This window comes from Accipiter gentilis, chromosome 10 (assembly GCF_929443795.1).
Source record: "Accipiter gentilis chromosome 10, bAccGen1.1, whole genome shotgun sequence".
In the NCBI taxonomy this organism is placed as follows: Eukaryota; Metazoa; Chordata; class Aves; order Accipitriformes; family Accipitridae; genus Astur; species Astur gentilis.
Window position 1 is genome coordinate 33,740,187 of NC_064889.1, and position 15,341 is coordinate 33,755,527.

The 15,341-nt window shown below is 56.8% G+C and overlaps 2 protein-coding genes and 1 long non-coding RNA gene across 8 annotated transcripts in view; 2 read left to right on the forward strand and 1 right to left on the reverse strand.

Annotated features, from left to right (window-relative positions):
- ACSF2 (acyl-CoA synthetase family member 2) overlaps nt 1-10,422 on the forward strand; it is a 47,153-nt gene extending 36,731 nt beyond the window's left edge. For all 5 annotated transcript variants that reach the window (XM_049812087.1, XM_049812086.1, XM_049812088.1 and 2 more), the window contains 6 exons: nt 7,407-7,514; nt 7,663-7,814; nt 8,288-8,429; nt 9,746-9,856; nt 10,046-10,114; nt 10,210-10,422. In XM_049812087.1, coding sequence (XP_049668044.1) covers nt 7,407-7,514; nt 7,663-7,814; nt 8,288-8,429; nt 9,746-9,856; nt 10,046-10,114; nt 10,210-10,260 — 633 coding nt within the window. In that variant the 3' untranslated portion in view covers nt 10,261-10,422. The remainder of the gene's footprint in view (nt 1-7,406; nt 7,515-7,662; nt 7,815-8,287; nt 8,430-9,745; nt 9,857-10,045; nt 10,115-10,209) is intronic.
- Nucleotides 10,423-10,837: 415 nt separating this feature from the next.
- Nucleotides 10,838-12,622, reverse strand: LOC126043542 (uncharacterized). Of its 2 annotated transcripts, none has more exons than XR_007507465.1 (2): nt 12,115-12,622; nt 10,838-11,827 (listed from the first exon to the last, which is right to left on the reverse strand). It is a non-coding gene; the product is annotated as an uncharacterized LOC126043542 (long non-coding RNA). The 2 variants fall into 2 exon arrangements; XR_007507464.1 differs by having other exon boundaries at nt 10,838-11,830; nt 12,115-12,617.
- A 35-nt stretch (nt 12,623-12,657) lies between these two features.
- Nucleotides 12,658-15,307, forward strand: RSAD1 (radical S-adenosyl methionine domain containing 1). The gene is made up of 9 exons (XM_049812093.1): nt 12,658-12,901; nt 13,425-13,558; nt 13,642-13,846; nt 13,922-14,287; nt 14,385-14,448; nt 14,535-14,682; nt 14,764-14,818; nt 14,898-15,001; nt 15,085-15,307. The coding sequence occupies exons 1-9, from the start codon at nt 12,752-12,754 to the stop codon at nt 15,236-15,238; spliced, it is 1,380 nt and encodes a 459-aa protein (XP_049668050.1). The 5' UTR covers nt 12,658-12,751; the 3' UTR covers nt 15,239-15,307.
- The last annotated feature ends 34 nt before the right edge of the window (nt 15,308-15,341 follow it).

Below are 15,341 nucleotides of genomic sequence, written 5' to 3' on the forward strand. Positions count from 1 at the left end.
AATGGTATTTTTGCTTGTGCCTGATTCAGTAGGCGCTGCAACGGTCATGCGCGTGCTTTGATCTCTGGAGTAGCTCTTCGAGCGTCTCAGACAGGACCTTTGAGACAGCAAAAGAGAAGGTAGACGGAAGAACCCTCTGTGTTTTACTCCTTTGTCTCTTCAGGTTGATCAGGACTGACAGTGCCCCTTAAGTGTGTGCTGCTCATAAAGCTCAGACAGGGAACTGGGTGAATGATTGGAATAGAAAAAAATTCCTCTAAAGCATCGTCTTCTATCCACTGATTGATTTATTCTTTTTCTCTGAGCAGGTTCAACCACCTTAGTCTTTTGTAATTATTTGATGAACAATTCCTGCAGTTGTGTACCAGCTATACTGCGCAAAAGCAACTGATGGGTGAGATTTAAAATCCAGCCTGTTTCTGCTGAACCCTGAAGCTGGGCAGTGTATCTGTGTTCCCTCCCCAAGTCCAGCTGATGTCTGATACTTGGTTTTCCCATCCTCTTGCAAAAAATACCCGCTAACAGCTTACCGCTTCTGCAGCGATTTCTGCCAGTGTGGGTCAGATCGGAGCAAAAAGCTGGTGAGGGCCTTGCAAACTTCATCCATAAATACATCCCACCCACGTGTATTTCTGGAACAAGACCCTTTTCAGAGGTTATACTGCCCAAACCTCAAACCATCTTCTCATCTTTCTTCCCCTGAGGATAAATTTCCCTTTCTTCTACCCTTTATCTCTTTGCTACTGAGACTGCAGATTTTTCGGGACAGGGATGGTCTCCCTGCAGGGATGTGTGTGCCGTGGCTGGAGCAGGCAGGCTGCGGACAGGGGTAAGACCCATAGCCTCTTCGTGAAGATGCCGTGATGTAGCTACCATGATGCTGGAGCAAGGTGGGAAGCTGTCCCTACCCCAAGGGCTCCCGCCAGCCCAGCGCCTGCAGCTGAGGTTAGGTGGATGCCGGGTTATTTTTGGTCCTGCGGTAGGGTGGCAGCAGGGCAGCGCTACTGGGGGAAAGGTGTCTGCTTCTCAGCTCCATTTCTCCAGGCGCAAATGTTGAATAAAAGGAAGTTCTTTCCCCTAATGTTTTTTGATTTCCATGCCTCGGTGAGCACATTCCTGTGGTGGGAGCTGGTTGGCATCTGCCGCAGCTGGCACCTCGCCCCTGGGCTCCTGGCTGTTTGTGTTTTGAGCTGCTCGCTGGCAGGGTCTGGTCTTCCCACACCGGGTTTTGCAGCCCTCAACTGGCCAGCAAACATCCAGCGATCCTCAAAAGCTTGCCTGGGTCCCGCTCGTGGGTGGCTCGCAGTCTGGCAGCGACAATGGCAGCAGTGTCGGTGTTCCCTCTGCTGCGGTGGGGTACCGCAGCGAGCTGGGTCCCATCCAGCCCCCTACCTCGCAGGTCCCCTGGGACCGGTGCTGCTAGGACATCGCAGAAGAGGCAGGATTATCCTGCCATCCTCTCTTTCTTAATTGATTAACAGTTCTGCAAACATTACCGATGCCTGGTAATTTGCAGATCCTGGACTCCCCTCCTCTCCTTCGTGGAGGCATTGTGGGCTAAGCAAATAACTACAGTTTTTAAAACAGTGTAAATATAGATTTGGGGGGTTTCTTTGGTGCTGCAGGTCAGAGCTGTTTTGATACAACATTGGAGATGGTCTTTTCCACGTTTAATCTTTGTTAGTACTGCCAGTTCTGGTATATCAATACAGCTGCACATGCGTTATGTTAAAATATTCCATTGCTTGCCTAAGCCTGATTCTGTAGCTTTTAAGGGGATCCAGATCTAGTTTCGTGTGTCAGTGCACACTAGCAATCACCTTCTTGAAGTGGCACCGGTGTAGCTGGCCTTGGGGTCCAGGCTGGAGGCGAGGGCTCGGGCAGCTTTGGGGGGGTGCCCTGGGGTGCCCATGCCGTCCCCCTTTGCAGCCCCCACAGCACCAGCCCTGGTGGGTGGGCAATGGGGAGCCCCAGAGGATCTCCTGGGTCCCATTCCCCCTGCTTCCAGGCCGTACCTGAGAAATCTCTGGCTTTCGGTGATGTGCAAGTACCCCATCAGCGACGGTGGCATCTGGGGCTCCGAGTTCAGATCCAAGTTATCGTTTCTATTTGACGTGCTTGAAGGGTACGCTTCACTGTGCTGTGGGGACCCAGGCTGCTTGTTGAGCTGGAGGAGGTAGCGATGGGTGCACCTCCTTCCTTCTGATGGTTTTCTTCCACTGTAGGATGGTCTCCACCCATTGATAAGTTGCCAGTTTGGCTCCCCGTTGATGTCCACCCACCCTTTCCTTCTGTCTGATCCCAGCAGCTGCTGCATGATGCTCTTGGCCTCTCCTGTGAAGCTCACCCAGCCCTTGCTGCCTCTCCCCAGCCCTGCCGTGTCCACCTTGCAAGGCACCGGGCATCCCCCAGCAGCCTGCTGCTCTGCCCAGGGCTGCTGTCCTCTCTTTTGCAGGCTCCGAAGAAGAGTGGAGCTTTCTTCCCTTGCAGAACACAACTGATCCGTGCAAGACTTCAGATTTTTCCCAAATGCTCCCCAGACGGGAGTCCCCCCTGTTCCCAAAATGGAAAATCGGCTCCACACGGTGACAACTTCCCTGCTTGTCCTTGGCCAAAGTGAGACCGCCCCATCCCATCCCACCTCATTTTTGGGGAAGACCTGACAAGTAGGCGGTTTCAGTAGCTGCAGAAGCTATGGCAATGTGCTGCGAGAACATTTAAAATGCACCGTGGAAGCAACAAGGTCCTGGACTTCCAGCCATGTCTTTGGTGGGAGCTGAGCTCTCCAAATCCTTGGGGATGTTACCTTTGCCCCTAGGTTTTTGCCAAGTTTCCTTTTCTAGCAGCTTTGAGCATCCAGGTACCCCCAAACCAGTCGTTTTCTACCTTCGCAAGACACTTTGTCTCTGCGTATTTCCTCTCACTTTTTGCTTTTAATTCCACCTTTCCTAAATACATTGGCACCCAGCGCCAGGGAGGATGGAGTTAATTACATAGCAAAGACCTTTTATCAAGCTGTGGATAAACCAGTAAGTAACTGCACATGCCTTTGCTGGTTGCCACCGGGCAGTGCTTCTGAAATGCTGGCAGGACTGGGGAAATACTTGCAAGCCTCAAGCCTTCTGCTCAGCCTGGAAAGAAGAGAGGCAGCTTTAACTCCAGACCACGAGGAGCAGCTTGTCCTGACTGCACAATAACAGGAGGTTCATTTTCAGCAGCAGGCTTCTGGCCCGGGCAAGTTGGGTTGCCATTTTTGCAGTTGCCTCCTCCTGAGGCAAAGCCATTGCGTGCTACAACACAAAGACGGTGCTTTGGGCACCTGATATTTTGGGGAACTTTTTAAGGCCCATCCAAACTGGGACTGTCTGGCAGCTCTCTGGGTGGGGAGAAATGCCAACAGGGTGGCCACCCTTGGAGGTTTGTCCTACAAGACCTGCTTGTTTGTGTCCTGACGTTTTTGACACAAAGATGGTACTGTTGCTGGGGAAAGAAATGAAATCTCGGTGTGACATAGGCTGGACGTGATCAGAAGTTGTTTTTTGCAGCAGCAAAGTTGACCCAAAGGTTAGGGAATATTCCAATATAATTTGGGATAGTGGGACAGCTCCAAAGCAAGGAGACGCTGGTCCCTAGAGGACAGCAAAATTCAGGGTGATCGTGGTAGTGAGCAGCTGAGTGAGGGAAGATTTGTTGCTCAGTTGAGAATGATTTTGAGCTGGCTGTGAAGGGAAGGGCTGGGGTTGACTTTAGTGGAGATATCCGAGGCAGACAACACACTCAGCACGGGGTTAGGGATAATTGGATCCATCCGGCATCTTGCACTGAGAGGGGTTCAAAGGGCCTCTTAGAGGTCCCTTAGCACATCTCTTGGGTTGCCAGTCTGCTTTCTGTTGTTCATTATGCCCCCTTTGAAGTCTGAAATCCCTATTATTTCATGGTCAATTTGCTTCTTTTTTCCGAGGCCAATATTGTCTTCAGCGAAGCTCAATTTCTGTAGGTTTTAGTTTGGTGGTTCAAGCCCTGCCATCATCCTCCAGCGTGGCATAACCAGAGGGTGGTGACAAGGGGATGAAGATCCTCCCTGAGCATCGTTCAGGTCCAGGGCGGTTTCTTCCAAGGACCTCATGCCTTCCTGCAGCCCTGACCTTCTGCTCCAGTCCCACCCAGTATAACCCCACTTGGGGTACTGGTTGTACTGAAACCGGCCTTTTCATCGCAGCCTTTCAGCAGCAGTAGAATGCGGAGGGAAGTGGGTGTTTTTATTGCTGTTGAATGCTGGGGAAAACCGAGGAGCAGAGAGCTGATGCGACTCGTTCCAAGTTATGCAGTAAATAAGCGGCACGGTTGGGAAAAACCCAGGGTCTTAAGAGTCCCTGCTCGTCCCACCAGATCAGTCTGCCTCCCAAATGTTTACTAAAAAGACTGGAGTCTGATTGTTTTTACTTTATTTTTAATTTTTAGAAACTTCCTTCTTCGGGCTGTTTTGCCTGTTCCACAGTGGCCAGTGTTTAAACAGCACTAGCAGGAAATGTTTTTGAAATGTGTTTTAAAAAACACATTTCTGCTAAGATGTTCTTTTTATTCCTGGTTTAGACAGAGGCTTAGGATTCACAAGAATAAATCTCTTGTTGGTAGGAGTAAGGTAGGCAGCAGTTTGTTTTGGGGCTGTCCTTGTCATGGCAGATGGCAGGACCGATCCGCGTGCTGGGCATTGGGGGGTCGCTTGTGGTCCTCACGGTAAAAAAGGGCTTTACAGTCAATTACGTTCTGTACTGTCTTAGCTCCTCTCAAAGCCAAGGGTTCGAGCTGGACTCCTTGCCTCTGAAAAGCTGTGCTTTGACACTAGATATAGCTCCAGTGGAAATTATGGAGCTGATGCAGAAATTATTGGGTGAGGTTTTCTGGACTGAATTATACCAGATGACAGGGCTAGATGATGCTAAGTGTCCCTTTGGGTCTTGAAAGCTATGAATCTTTGCGGATATCTCCAAGCTTAAATTGGTATATGGGGTTTTGTGGAAGCGTTGTTTCGTCTCGTGCATCACGAGCTGCGGCTGGGCTGGGACGATGGAGCCGTTGGAGGATGCTCCACGCGTCAGATGAGGGTCAGGAAGGACAGCAGCGCTGGTGCGAGGGCTTGCTCCAGCCACTGCTTCAGTCCTGGGCGTTCAGATGGGGAAAACGCTGTCCCAAGAGAGAAATGCTGTCTTGGAAAGGTCAGGAGCAACGTCCTGGTGTCTGGCTGCAGAGAGCGGTGCCAGTGCCGGCAGGCTGGGAGGGGAAGGCAGCGATCGGGCAGCAGACTGAAGGCTGGAGGTTCAGACCCGCGTTGCTCTCTGGGCTGAGTCGGAAAGCCCGTTACTTGAGGGTGTGAGGGTGTTTATGGGGACAAGCCGCCGGCCAAGGCATGGACAACCAGTGCTTGGGGTACGCGGCAGGCTGCCAGGCATCTGGAGGAGCCTGGTGAGCCGCGGCACCCGCAGCATCGTCCTGCCAGGGAGCTGCCTGCTGCTGTGTCCAATTAAACTGCTGGAGCGACCCGGAGAGGCCGAAAGGGTTGACTCAGGGCTTGGCTGGGATCCTGGGACCAACATTGCAATTCATCCAGCAGAGTAAAACAAAAAAAACAAAGGCGCTGGGATTTTTAATAAGTGTTTAAGATCTTGGATTTGTGTCTCGTCAGTCATTTGATCCAGCCACAGGACTCGTATTAGTGGGTGGGAGAGAAATTCTGTCTGAGCGTTAGATGCTGTAGGTTTCCACCCCGGCTGGGAAGCTATCATTGCGTCTGGTAGGAGAAGCCTATTTACAGTCGCTCCCTCTGGGTTGCCAGGCTCCTAGCAGAGCAGTTTGCACCAGATGGTCCTTGCAGCATCCTGGAGACTATCTCCTCCAGATTCCTGGCTAAGAGGAGGCTCCCGCAAATCTCCATCTCGGATTCACGCTGACCCCGGTGTAGTCAAACAAGAGCATCAGCCGTTATGACAGACTGTGCCCAACGTGAGATCCTTCAGCAGCCCCGAGCAGCAGAAAGCGCCAAGTGCTCCCATCAGTATTCTGTATAGGTCGTTCAGGATATGCGCATGTTTTTTCTGGATGCCTCTTTGTAGTCCTTTGCAAAGCCCCTCGTTAATTTTGGGTCCAGCGCCTGGAGTTCGGTGAGCGCCGTGCAGAAGCCCTGACTGTGCAGACGTGCCCTTGCAGCCAGCGATGGAGCCTCGGCGTTTGCTCCAAAGGCACGACCCAGATCTGGGTGCCAAGGGTGTAGGAAGATGGTTGGGCCCTGTTGCAATTCGGTGGGTCAGAGCTGCTCGCGTGTCAGCCTTTGAAGATCTGGAGGAGAAAGGAATGAACTGCATCGGCCTTTTCCCAGCCGTGCTCTGCCAGCAAAGCAGCTACCAGTGACATTAGTGGGTGGGAGAGGAACCCTGCCTGATGACATACAACATGCAGAGCATGTTAGAGAGACCAGAGCAGTGCTCCAGCATGTCCCACCGCTGAAACACAGCTCCCAAGAGCTGGAGATGAAGCAGCAATTCTGGCGATGGTGCTCTCGGTGCAGGTCAGAGCTGCCCGGAGCACCTCCTGCCCAGCTCCTGCTTTCTTGGCAGGCCACCGAGTTGGGCATAAAGAGCTGGAATTTTCCTCTGAGGAGAAGTGACCTTCAGCTGAGGTGACTCAGAGCCTGCCGTTGGGATTAGCGGTGAGGGAGGTTTAGCAGCGAGAAGCTTTTGTCCTGCTGTGAGGCTTTCGGTCTGTAAGTGCAGCTGCGCCGAGCGTTGTGCAGCCTCGTGATGCCTTTAGGAGGGTTACAGGAGCTGATGTCTGCACAAAAGGATCTGGAGCAAGCAGCCGTGCTGCAGGACACGTGGTCTCCCCCAGGAGCCCACTGCTGGCTCCAGGGTTTTTCCAAAGCAACGTCTGATGTGCTCTGAGCTGTAGGAGATGGACTCGGCACCTTGAGTAGATGGCTGCAGGGGCACCAAGGCAAGATCAGTGTGTGGCAGAGATGGCAGGGAGTCAACTTGGAGAGACGCAGGTTAAAAAAGAGGAGGGTAAACTCCGGGGTCCTCCAAGAAAAGCAGTGGAGGTGTCAAAAGTACAGGACACCCAGAGTGTCGCGGGTGGTGGGGGCCCAGAGCACAGCGATGGAAGCGAAGGCGGCCGTGGCAGGCAGGTGCAGTGCTGCTTTAGCTCCCGTCTCTCCAGGACTCTGGCAGAAGTGTCTGGAGAGCCCCATCCATGGGCCAGGAGAGCAGTGCTTGCCTGTGACCTGAGTGACTTGTGAGAACACCTTCCTCCCATCCCAGTCTCCTCCGTGCTTGTCACTGGCTTCGTCTTTCCCATGCCTGGAGCCGTGCGGTCCCTTTTCCCCCCGAGGCACGTGTCTCCTCTTGTGTTTGCAGGTTGCTTATGGGACCACGGAAAACAGCCCTGTCACCTTCATGGGATTCCCCAATGACAGTATTGCCAGAAAAACGGAGACAGTGGGATGCGTCTTTCCCCACACAGAGGTGACCGTGACCCTCCCCACCTGCTCCAGGTCCTCTGCCTGCAGCAGACCTCAGCCCACCCTCCCCGTCTGGCGCTGGAGTCGGTGCATGCCATCATGTTTGGCTCAGACATCCCCTCCTAAGCTGCTCTTCTTCTTTTCCACTGCAGGCAAAAATTGAGGATCCAGAAACAGGGCAGTCTGTGCCTCTGAACGCTCCCGGGGAGCTTCAGATCCGTGGCTACTGTGTCATGCTGGGTTACTGGGATGACCCAGCAAAGACGAGTGAGGTGGTCACTGCCGAGAGGTGGTACAAGACGGGGTGAGTCTGGAAACAGCCTTGCGCCTCCCGATCTGTCCTGCCCGGTGATGCTGGATGGGGATGGGTGTGTACAGGAGTGCCTTGGCTGTGATTTCCGAACTAGGGAAAACTGACCCAATTTAGCCCTCCGATCTGTCCGTGAAACTTCAAACCAGCTTTTAGCACAGAGCCCTTGGTGCCAAGTGCCCCTGGAGACAGGGATAGTCACTTCGCTACTGGTGCGATGGAGGGGCTGTGGGGGTACACTGCAGGGGCAGGAATTGCCTCCCCCCGAGCCCTGATCTTTGTGTGGACGCTGCCGATGGCAATGTCCAGCTGTAGCAGGAGCTCTTTGATCTCTTCCGTGTGTTCAGGTGGCATCTCAGCCGTTATTCTCCCAATACCCTGACCTGGCCTCCAGACCAGGCTGGGTAGGAACATCAGCCATTCTTCCACCCAGCTGGGACACGACTAGGAGCGTGGTGTCGTTGCAGGGACATTGCGAGCCTGGATGAACACGGCTACTGCAAAATTATAGGCCGTTGCAAGGACGTGATTATTCGGGGAGGAGAGAACATCTATCCAGCAGAACTTGAGCAGTTTCTCCACACCCATCCCAAGGTTGAGGAGGTCCAGGTGAGCGGGAGGGAGGTGGGATGAGTGAGCAGCGATGGTTCCTGGGCTGGGAAACCTGTACAGAAAGCTGCTGGGATGCTGCTTGGGACCTGGTTGTCTTCCCCCGTTTTCAGCATCAACTTTTGTTACACAATATGGGTTGGCAAGCAGGAAGGAGAGGCTCATGGCAGGCAGAGCTCCTGGCATGGGGCACATCAGTTTGGGCAATCCTCTCGTGCAGCAGCAAAGCAACCATCTGCAAAGTAATGACTGTCATTCTTCTTTGGTTTTTAAACTGCCTGTTCGCTTTCCCAGCTCCCTCTGAAATGCTTACTTGGAAAGCAGTCTGAAAGGACAGTTTTTACTCATAATTAATTACTACACTCCTAAATCCAAAAAGACTCCTCCAATGAGTCCTTGGAGGTGAGGAGTGAGACTTAGTTTCACCCCTTCACAAGACAGCAATGATTTGCAGCATTGAGCAGCTGCTCCCAATCTGCTGGGATTGTTCTCCTCCAGGTTTTGTGCCAGACAAGTTTCCCCATAAATAAACCAGTTATTTAGTCAGTGTTGTGCCTGTGCCAGGCTAGCATCTCTCCTTGGAACAGTCCCAGTGCAGATGGGTTGCAAACCAGCCTTGTTTATGTAGTTTCTAGGGCTTTATGTCACTGCTCTGGACTCAAAAGGATCGACGTGTCTCTAGGATTCTGAGATACCAGTTCAAGGCGGGGAATGACAGTAGGACTCTTGTGAAATAGTGTGAGCAAACTTTAGAGAGAGATCAGGCTTGGGAAGCCCATCTCCTGGTGTCACAGGCAGCGAGCCACGAAGATCTGTGATTATAAGGGTTTCAAATAATCCTTTAATTCAACTTCATCCCTCTCCTGCTGTTCCGTCTGGAGATCCCAAAGCACTTGCAGCAGCCTCCCAAGTCTCCCTGTTAGTTGTGAAACCCGTTGCCCCATTTTTGGGGGAAGCAGAGGCACACAGAGGGACGATAGGTCCATGTTGCACCCACGATGAGCTGCTGTCTGGCTGCTCTAACTCAGCCCTCGCTCCAGTGACTTGGCAAAATTGAAGGAAGGTGCTGGCATCCGGATGCCCGGCCCGCTCTGCCACTTTTCCTCTGGCAAACGGTTGGGGAGTCCTTCCAGGAGGGCTCGACGTCGTGTAGAAAGCACCGGTGGGATGGTCAAGCAGCTCAAACTGCCTTTACACAGCCCCACGCCACAACTCCAGCATCCTGTGATATGGGTTCGTGCTGTGGGCCAGCACATTTACCCTGCGGGAGGAGAGGGAAGTCCCCAGGGGTCACGCCATCCATCTGTCCCAACCAGGTGGTTGGTGTGAAGGATTCGCGGATGGGAGAGGAGATCTGCGCCTGCATCCGGGTGAGAGCTGGGCAGGACTGCACCGAGGAAGAGATTAAAGCTTTCTGCAAAGGGAAGGTGGGTCCCCCAGTCCTCAGTTCCCTGCCAGACCAGTACACCCAGTAGCTGCTGGGGATGTGCCGACGAAAGCCCAGGGATTTAGAGCAACTGGGGATCCAGCCCTGGGAGTCCCAGCTTGGGTAGTACCAGCTGGGCTGGCAACACTGTTCCCGGCAGGTTGCGTAGCGGTTGGTTTTCTCTTCCCAGATCTCCCATTTCAAGATCCCGCGGTACGTCGTGTTTGTGGGTCAGTACCCGCTCACCGTCTCAGGCAAGGTAAGAGAGGGGCTGGAGCAGGGCAGGAGCCCTGGCCTCCTGTCCTGTCTCCTGTCTGAGCCTCTCTTCCTCCTCCTCTCTGGACTTTATTCCAGATTCAGAAATACAAGTTGAGGGAGCAGATGGAGAACCACCTTCAGCTCTGAGCTTGGGAAGCCAGAGCAAAAACCAGGATAAATCAGCCCCGCTTCAGCCAGCTTTGCGTCTGCTTTTCACCTGTGCCTTGGGCTATGCAGTGGAGACCACCTCTCCCTGACATCAGGCTGATGGCACTTTTAGTTAATAAAACAGAGTGCCTTTTTTTCCCAGTTGGGTTTGTTTCTTTGCCAACAGAAATACTGTGGTGTGAGGAAAGGATGCTTATTTCTGGAATTCTGTCCAGTTACTGAAAGACCTTATGAAGGTTTTAAAACCTTGTGTGTCTCTGAGCAATTTGGCTGCAGCCATTTCAGAGGACTTGAACTGATGCTGGTAGGTATTTTACTGGTATTTTTAAGGCATAACAGCCTGGCCTGGCTTCCCAGGGTAGGTGAATGCCTGCTGTGCTTGGGTGTTGCTGAGGCTCCTGGGTCATACAACACAGCTGATGAACTCGAAATGAGGGGCAGGGACTTCAGAGAGTGCAAAGGCATGGGAAGGAGCTCCCTAAAGCTGGCTGGAAAAGCTTGCCCTGTTCCCACACCTCCCCTGGACCTTCTGACCCCCCAAAAAACTTCTCCAAGGCAGACTTGGCATTGTTTATTTTATTGTTTTGGACAAGACAAACCATAAGGATTTTGCAGAAATACCAAAGTTCCTGTCCCATCGGTAGTGTGAAGCAGAGCCTACCTGGGACAGTATTTTACGGGAGTTATTTGGTACCTCCCAACCATGAAACACTACTCCGAGAAGTGGAAGAGCAGAGCTCCTCTTCCTTCCCGGCAGAAGTGTCCCACGCCAGCTGGGAAGCAGGTAACGATGCTGCCAACTCTCACCGACCTCCCGGCCATCTCCCTCCTGCTTCCTTCCCGAGCAGGGCTAGCAGCTGGGCCTCTGTTTCCACACTGGGGCTTCCTCCGATGGGTGGGGGGAAATGGTGCAACGGAGAGAGGTGAAACATCAGCGAGGTCTCGATCCTGGATCTCCCAGCTGGCCTGTGGGCTCTACCCATGGAAGCAGACCAAGTGGTGGACAACAAGCCCACTGTTTGTGCCTGCTTTCTGAAAGAAAAAAAACCACATGGGGTGGTTCGCGTCAGACCCTTTCTGTATGGTGTCTCTCCAGCAACATTTTCCCCCATTCCCAAACTGCTCCTGAGGCTGGTGTCAGGATGTTTCACCAGCTTCACCTCTGCCCACCCTGGAATAAGTGGGATGTGTGCAAGCAAAACTCGGGTCTCCTCCCTGCCCTGGTTTTAGGACCCTTGCAAACCCTCCTTCCCCGAGGAGGAGCTGTTACCTGCATTACAGCAACTCCAGCCAGTGATCTTGGGGATGCAGTGGACCTCTACATCCAATGTCTAGGGAAGAACTTTCTGCTTTCCTTCACTTCCCACAGCACTAACCCAGGTGCAGGACAGGCCTGCAATGAGAGGAGCTTCTCCTCTGGTTCTCGTCTGATAACTCCACCCTTCGCACAACCCCTGTGCTGCCTAGAAGCGCCTTACGTACTCACCATAGCTGGGGGTTGGCCGGTAAGAAATGAAGTCAGCGCTGGCTTGCATGGGTAGGCACACTGCTGAGAAACACAGCGAGCACCAGTCACAGCCGGCACAGGGCGGGTATGGGTCCCTGTCACCCCATCCCTGCTCCCCGGAGCTCCGCTCGTGTCCCGGGAGCGGTGCTGCGCTGTCCGTGGGTCTGAGCCCCAGCAGAGCCTGACTGCCCGGGAAGCTTTCCTTCCCTGCCATCCCCTTCCCCATGGCCACATCCAGCCCTTGCTGGCCAGGACACCTCCTGAGGTGCCCCGTTGGCCATCTCACCCCCTCCCGGGACGATGCAGCCTAGGCTGTAAATACTCACAGGAGGCGAAGGGCCGAACCTCCTGGCTGGCAGCATAGCTTCAGTGCGTGCTGGGCTGCGGGCAGGCTCCAGGGCTTCTGCCCTTCTTGTACCCGGGTCCTGCTCTTATAGCTCTCGCTGCCCGCTCGGAAAATCCCGGCAGCCGGGGGCTCTTCCCGGGGAGGGAGAGTTACGTCAGGGGTGGGTTACTCTGAACTACCCCCTTCCTGGCCTGGAAACGGGAATCTGCGGCCACGGTCTTTGTCATCGGCATTTCTCACTTCTCCGTGGCTATTAATAGAGCAAATTAAGAAAAAAATAATGCCCGGCGCTGTCAGCACTGGGTTTGCACAACCCTGCGTGGAGACACATCACGGCTCCTTTCTCCAAAACAGCCCCTCCGCTGGAAACCCCTGCTCCAGCCCCGGAGAGGCAGCCGGGGGCGGCGGGTGCCGGGGGTGCCCCAGCCTCGGCCGGACCGGGCAACGGCACCGGGAGCGGGCCCTCGGTCCCGGCACCCCCCCCTCGTACAAGCTCTCTGGAAGCCAAGGGCTCTGCCCTCCCCACCGGCCCGGCACCGCCGTACCCCCGGGGCTCGGCGGGGCGGCCCAGGTTCTCGGTGCCCGCCCCGGGGCGGTGCCGCAGCCCGTGGGGTCCCATGGCGGCGCGGGGGTGGCGGCCGGCGGCGGCGGCGGCCGCGATCGCTGCGGGGCGGCCCGGCGGGGGCGGCCCGGGACGGGGACCGGGACCGGGATCGGAACCGGTCCCGGAACCGGTCGCCCCCGCTACAGCCGCCCTCTACGTGCATGTGAGCGGGGAACCCCGGGTTTGCACACGTGGGGGGTGGGGCACGGGGACCCCGAGTTTGCACGCGTGGGGGTGCACGGGGACCCCGGGCTTGCACACGTGGGAGTTGGGACCCCCAGGCTTGCACATGTGTGGTGGGAGCGGGTAGGGGACCCGGGGCTTGCACACTTTAGGGGAGGGACGCCGGGGCTTGCACACGTGGGGGGGGGGGGGCACACGTGGGACTCCGGGCCTTGCACACATTGGGGAGCGACCGTGGGACCGCGGGGCTTGCACACGTGGGGGTGCATGCAGGACCCTGGGGTTTGCACACGCGGGGGTGCGTCCTGGCTTTGCACGTCATGGAGCACACCTGGGGGGTCCCCGAGCCATCCACGTGAAGGGGGGGGAGGCACCCACGGGGCACCCACCTTGTGCCCCTGAGGCAGGTGGGGAGCACTGGGGCCCCTGCATGGGGCTGTCCCCCTCCCCAAAGTGGGGTGCCCGGGGGCGCAGCCGTCCCCCATGGCATCCCGTGCCCGCAGTGGCCCTACTGCCGCAAGCGCTGCTCCTACTGCAACTTCAACAAGTACGTGGTGCCGGCGGTGGACGAAGCGGCCGTGCGCGCCTGCCTGGTGCGGGAGGCACGCACCCTGCTCCACCTCAGCCAGGTGCAGAGGTGGGTGCTTGGGGAGGTCTCGGGTTGGCGGGTGCGGGGCCCTTCGGCACCCGCCTGCAGCCTCCCCACCCTCTGCCCTACAGCGTCACCTCTGTCTTCTTTGGAGGGGGCACCCCCAGCCTGGCCAGCCCCCGCACCATCACAGCGGTGCTGGAGGCCGTCGCGGGGGCTGCCCACCTCCCTGCCGGCGCCGAGGTCACGCTGGAGGCCAACCCCAGCTCTGCCGGCACACCGCGCCTCGCCGGCTTCAGGGAAGCTGGCGTCAACCGCCTCTCCATCGGCGTTCAGGTGAGAGGGGCTCTCCCTTGTCCTGTCCGCCACAGCCCCCCGTGCCCCCCCACTGCCACTGCGTTCCCTCCACAGTCTTTGGACGACGCAGAGCTGCGGCTGCTGGGTCGGGAGCACACGGCGGCGGAGGCGCGGGAGGCCGTGGAGGCGGCGCGGGGGCTCTTCCCTGGCCGAACCTCCATCGACCTCCTCTTCGGGCTGCCGGGGCAGAGCCGGGACGCCTGGACCCGGGGGCTGGAGGCGGCACTGGTGCTCTGCGACGACCACGTCTCCCTGTACCAGCTGACGCTGGAGCGGGGCACGGCTCTGGCGGCACAGGTCTGGGGGGGGGCCCTGCCTGTGCCCCCCCAGGACCTCCTGGCCGACATGTACCAGACAGCCCGCACCATGCTGGTGGCTGCCGGCTTCCGGCACTATGAGGTCTCCAATTTTGCAAAGAAGGTAGGGTGCCCCCGTGCTGTGTCCCCCCTCCTCAATGCCATACCACCCTCACAAGCAGGCCCAGCCCCCCCTCACCCCATGCAATGCTCTTCCCCAGGGCGCCCTCAGCACCCACAACCTCTCGTACTGGCGGGCTGAGCAATACATCGGCGTGGGGCCGGGTAAGCCAGAGTGACGGAGGGGGGGTGTGCGTGACCGTGTGTGCCCCCTGAACTCCATCATCCCCCCCACCCCGCTCCCATTGCAGGGGCACACGGGCGGTTTGTGCCATGGGGTGAGGGTGGCTGCAGCCGGGAGGCCCGTGTCCAGACGCTGGAGCCCGATGCCTGGATGCGGGAGGTGCAGAGCCGGGGGCATGGCACCAGGAAGCGGGTGGTGCTGAGCCCACTGGAGCAGTGAGTATGGGGGTGTCTCCCCCCCCCCCCCCCGCCCTCTCCCCTTCCGTGCTGCCTCACAGCTCTCCCATGTGCCCACAGGCTGGAGGAGGTGCTCGCCCTGGGACTTCGCACGGACGAGGGCATCACCCATGAGGTGAGGAGCCATCCGTGGGGGAACCCAGCATTGACCTGCTGCTAAATCACTAATGACCTTCTTCACCCTGGGCGTGCAGCGCTGGGGGCAATTCTCCCCCCACCTCAGCCTGGAGGCCGTGTTCGGGGTGCCAGGGGAGGCGAAGGATCTACAGCAGCAGGGCTGGCTGGTCCTGGACGGCGGGTGAGCCCTGGGGGTACCACGGCAGCGGTGGGGAGAGGAGTCTCCTTCGTGGAGCCAGGGCTCAGCCGCTGCTTCTTCCCCAGCGGCCTGCGGTGCAGCTGGAAGGGCCTGGCCCTGCTGGACTCCCTGCTGCCCGACCTGCTGTGCCAGCTGCAGCACCGCTGGGCCCTGCCAGCCACCCTGCTGCGCCCTGGCCGGGGAGCTGAGGAGAAACCCGACGGGGGACAGGGCCGGTAGCGAAGCCGCGGGGAGCACAACGGACTCGCGGGAGTTGTGAGCGGTGGAGAATAAAATACGAGGACTGTGTGCCAGCTGAGAGGGGTGTTGGAGGCGGCGGCAC

Excerpts from the sequence above, each read along its gene's own strand:
- RSAD1 (XM_049812093.1), top strand. The coding sequence starts at position 12,752 with ATGGCGGCGCGGGGGTGGCGGCCGGCGGCGGCGGCGGCCGCGATCGCT. Across the intron at positions 12,902-13,424 it reads CAGCCGCCCTCTACGTGCAT|TGGCCCTACTGCCGCAAGCG; the intron begins GTGAGCGGGGAA and ends CCGTGCCCGCAG. Across the intron at positions 13,559-13,641 it reads CACCTCAGCCAGGTGCAGAG|CGTCACCTCTGTCTTCTTTG; the intron begins GTGGGTGCTTGG and ends TCTGCCCTACAG.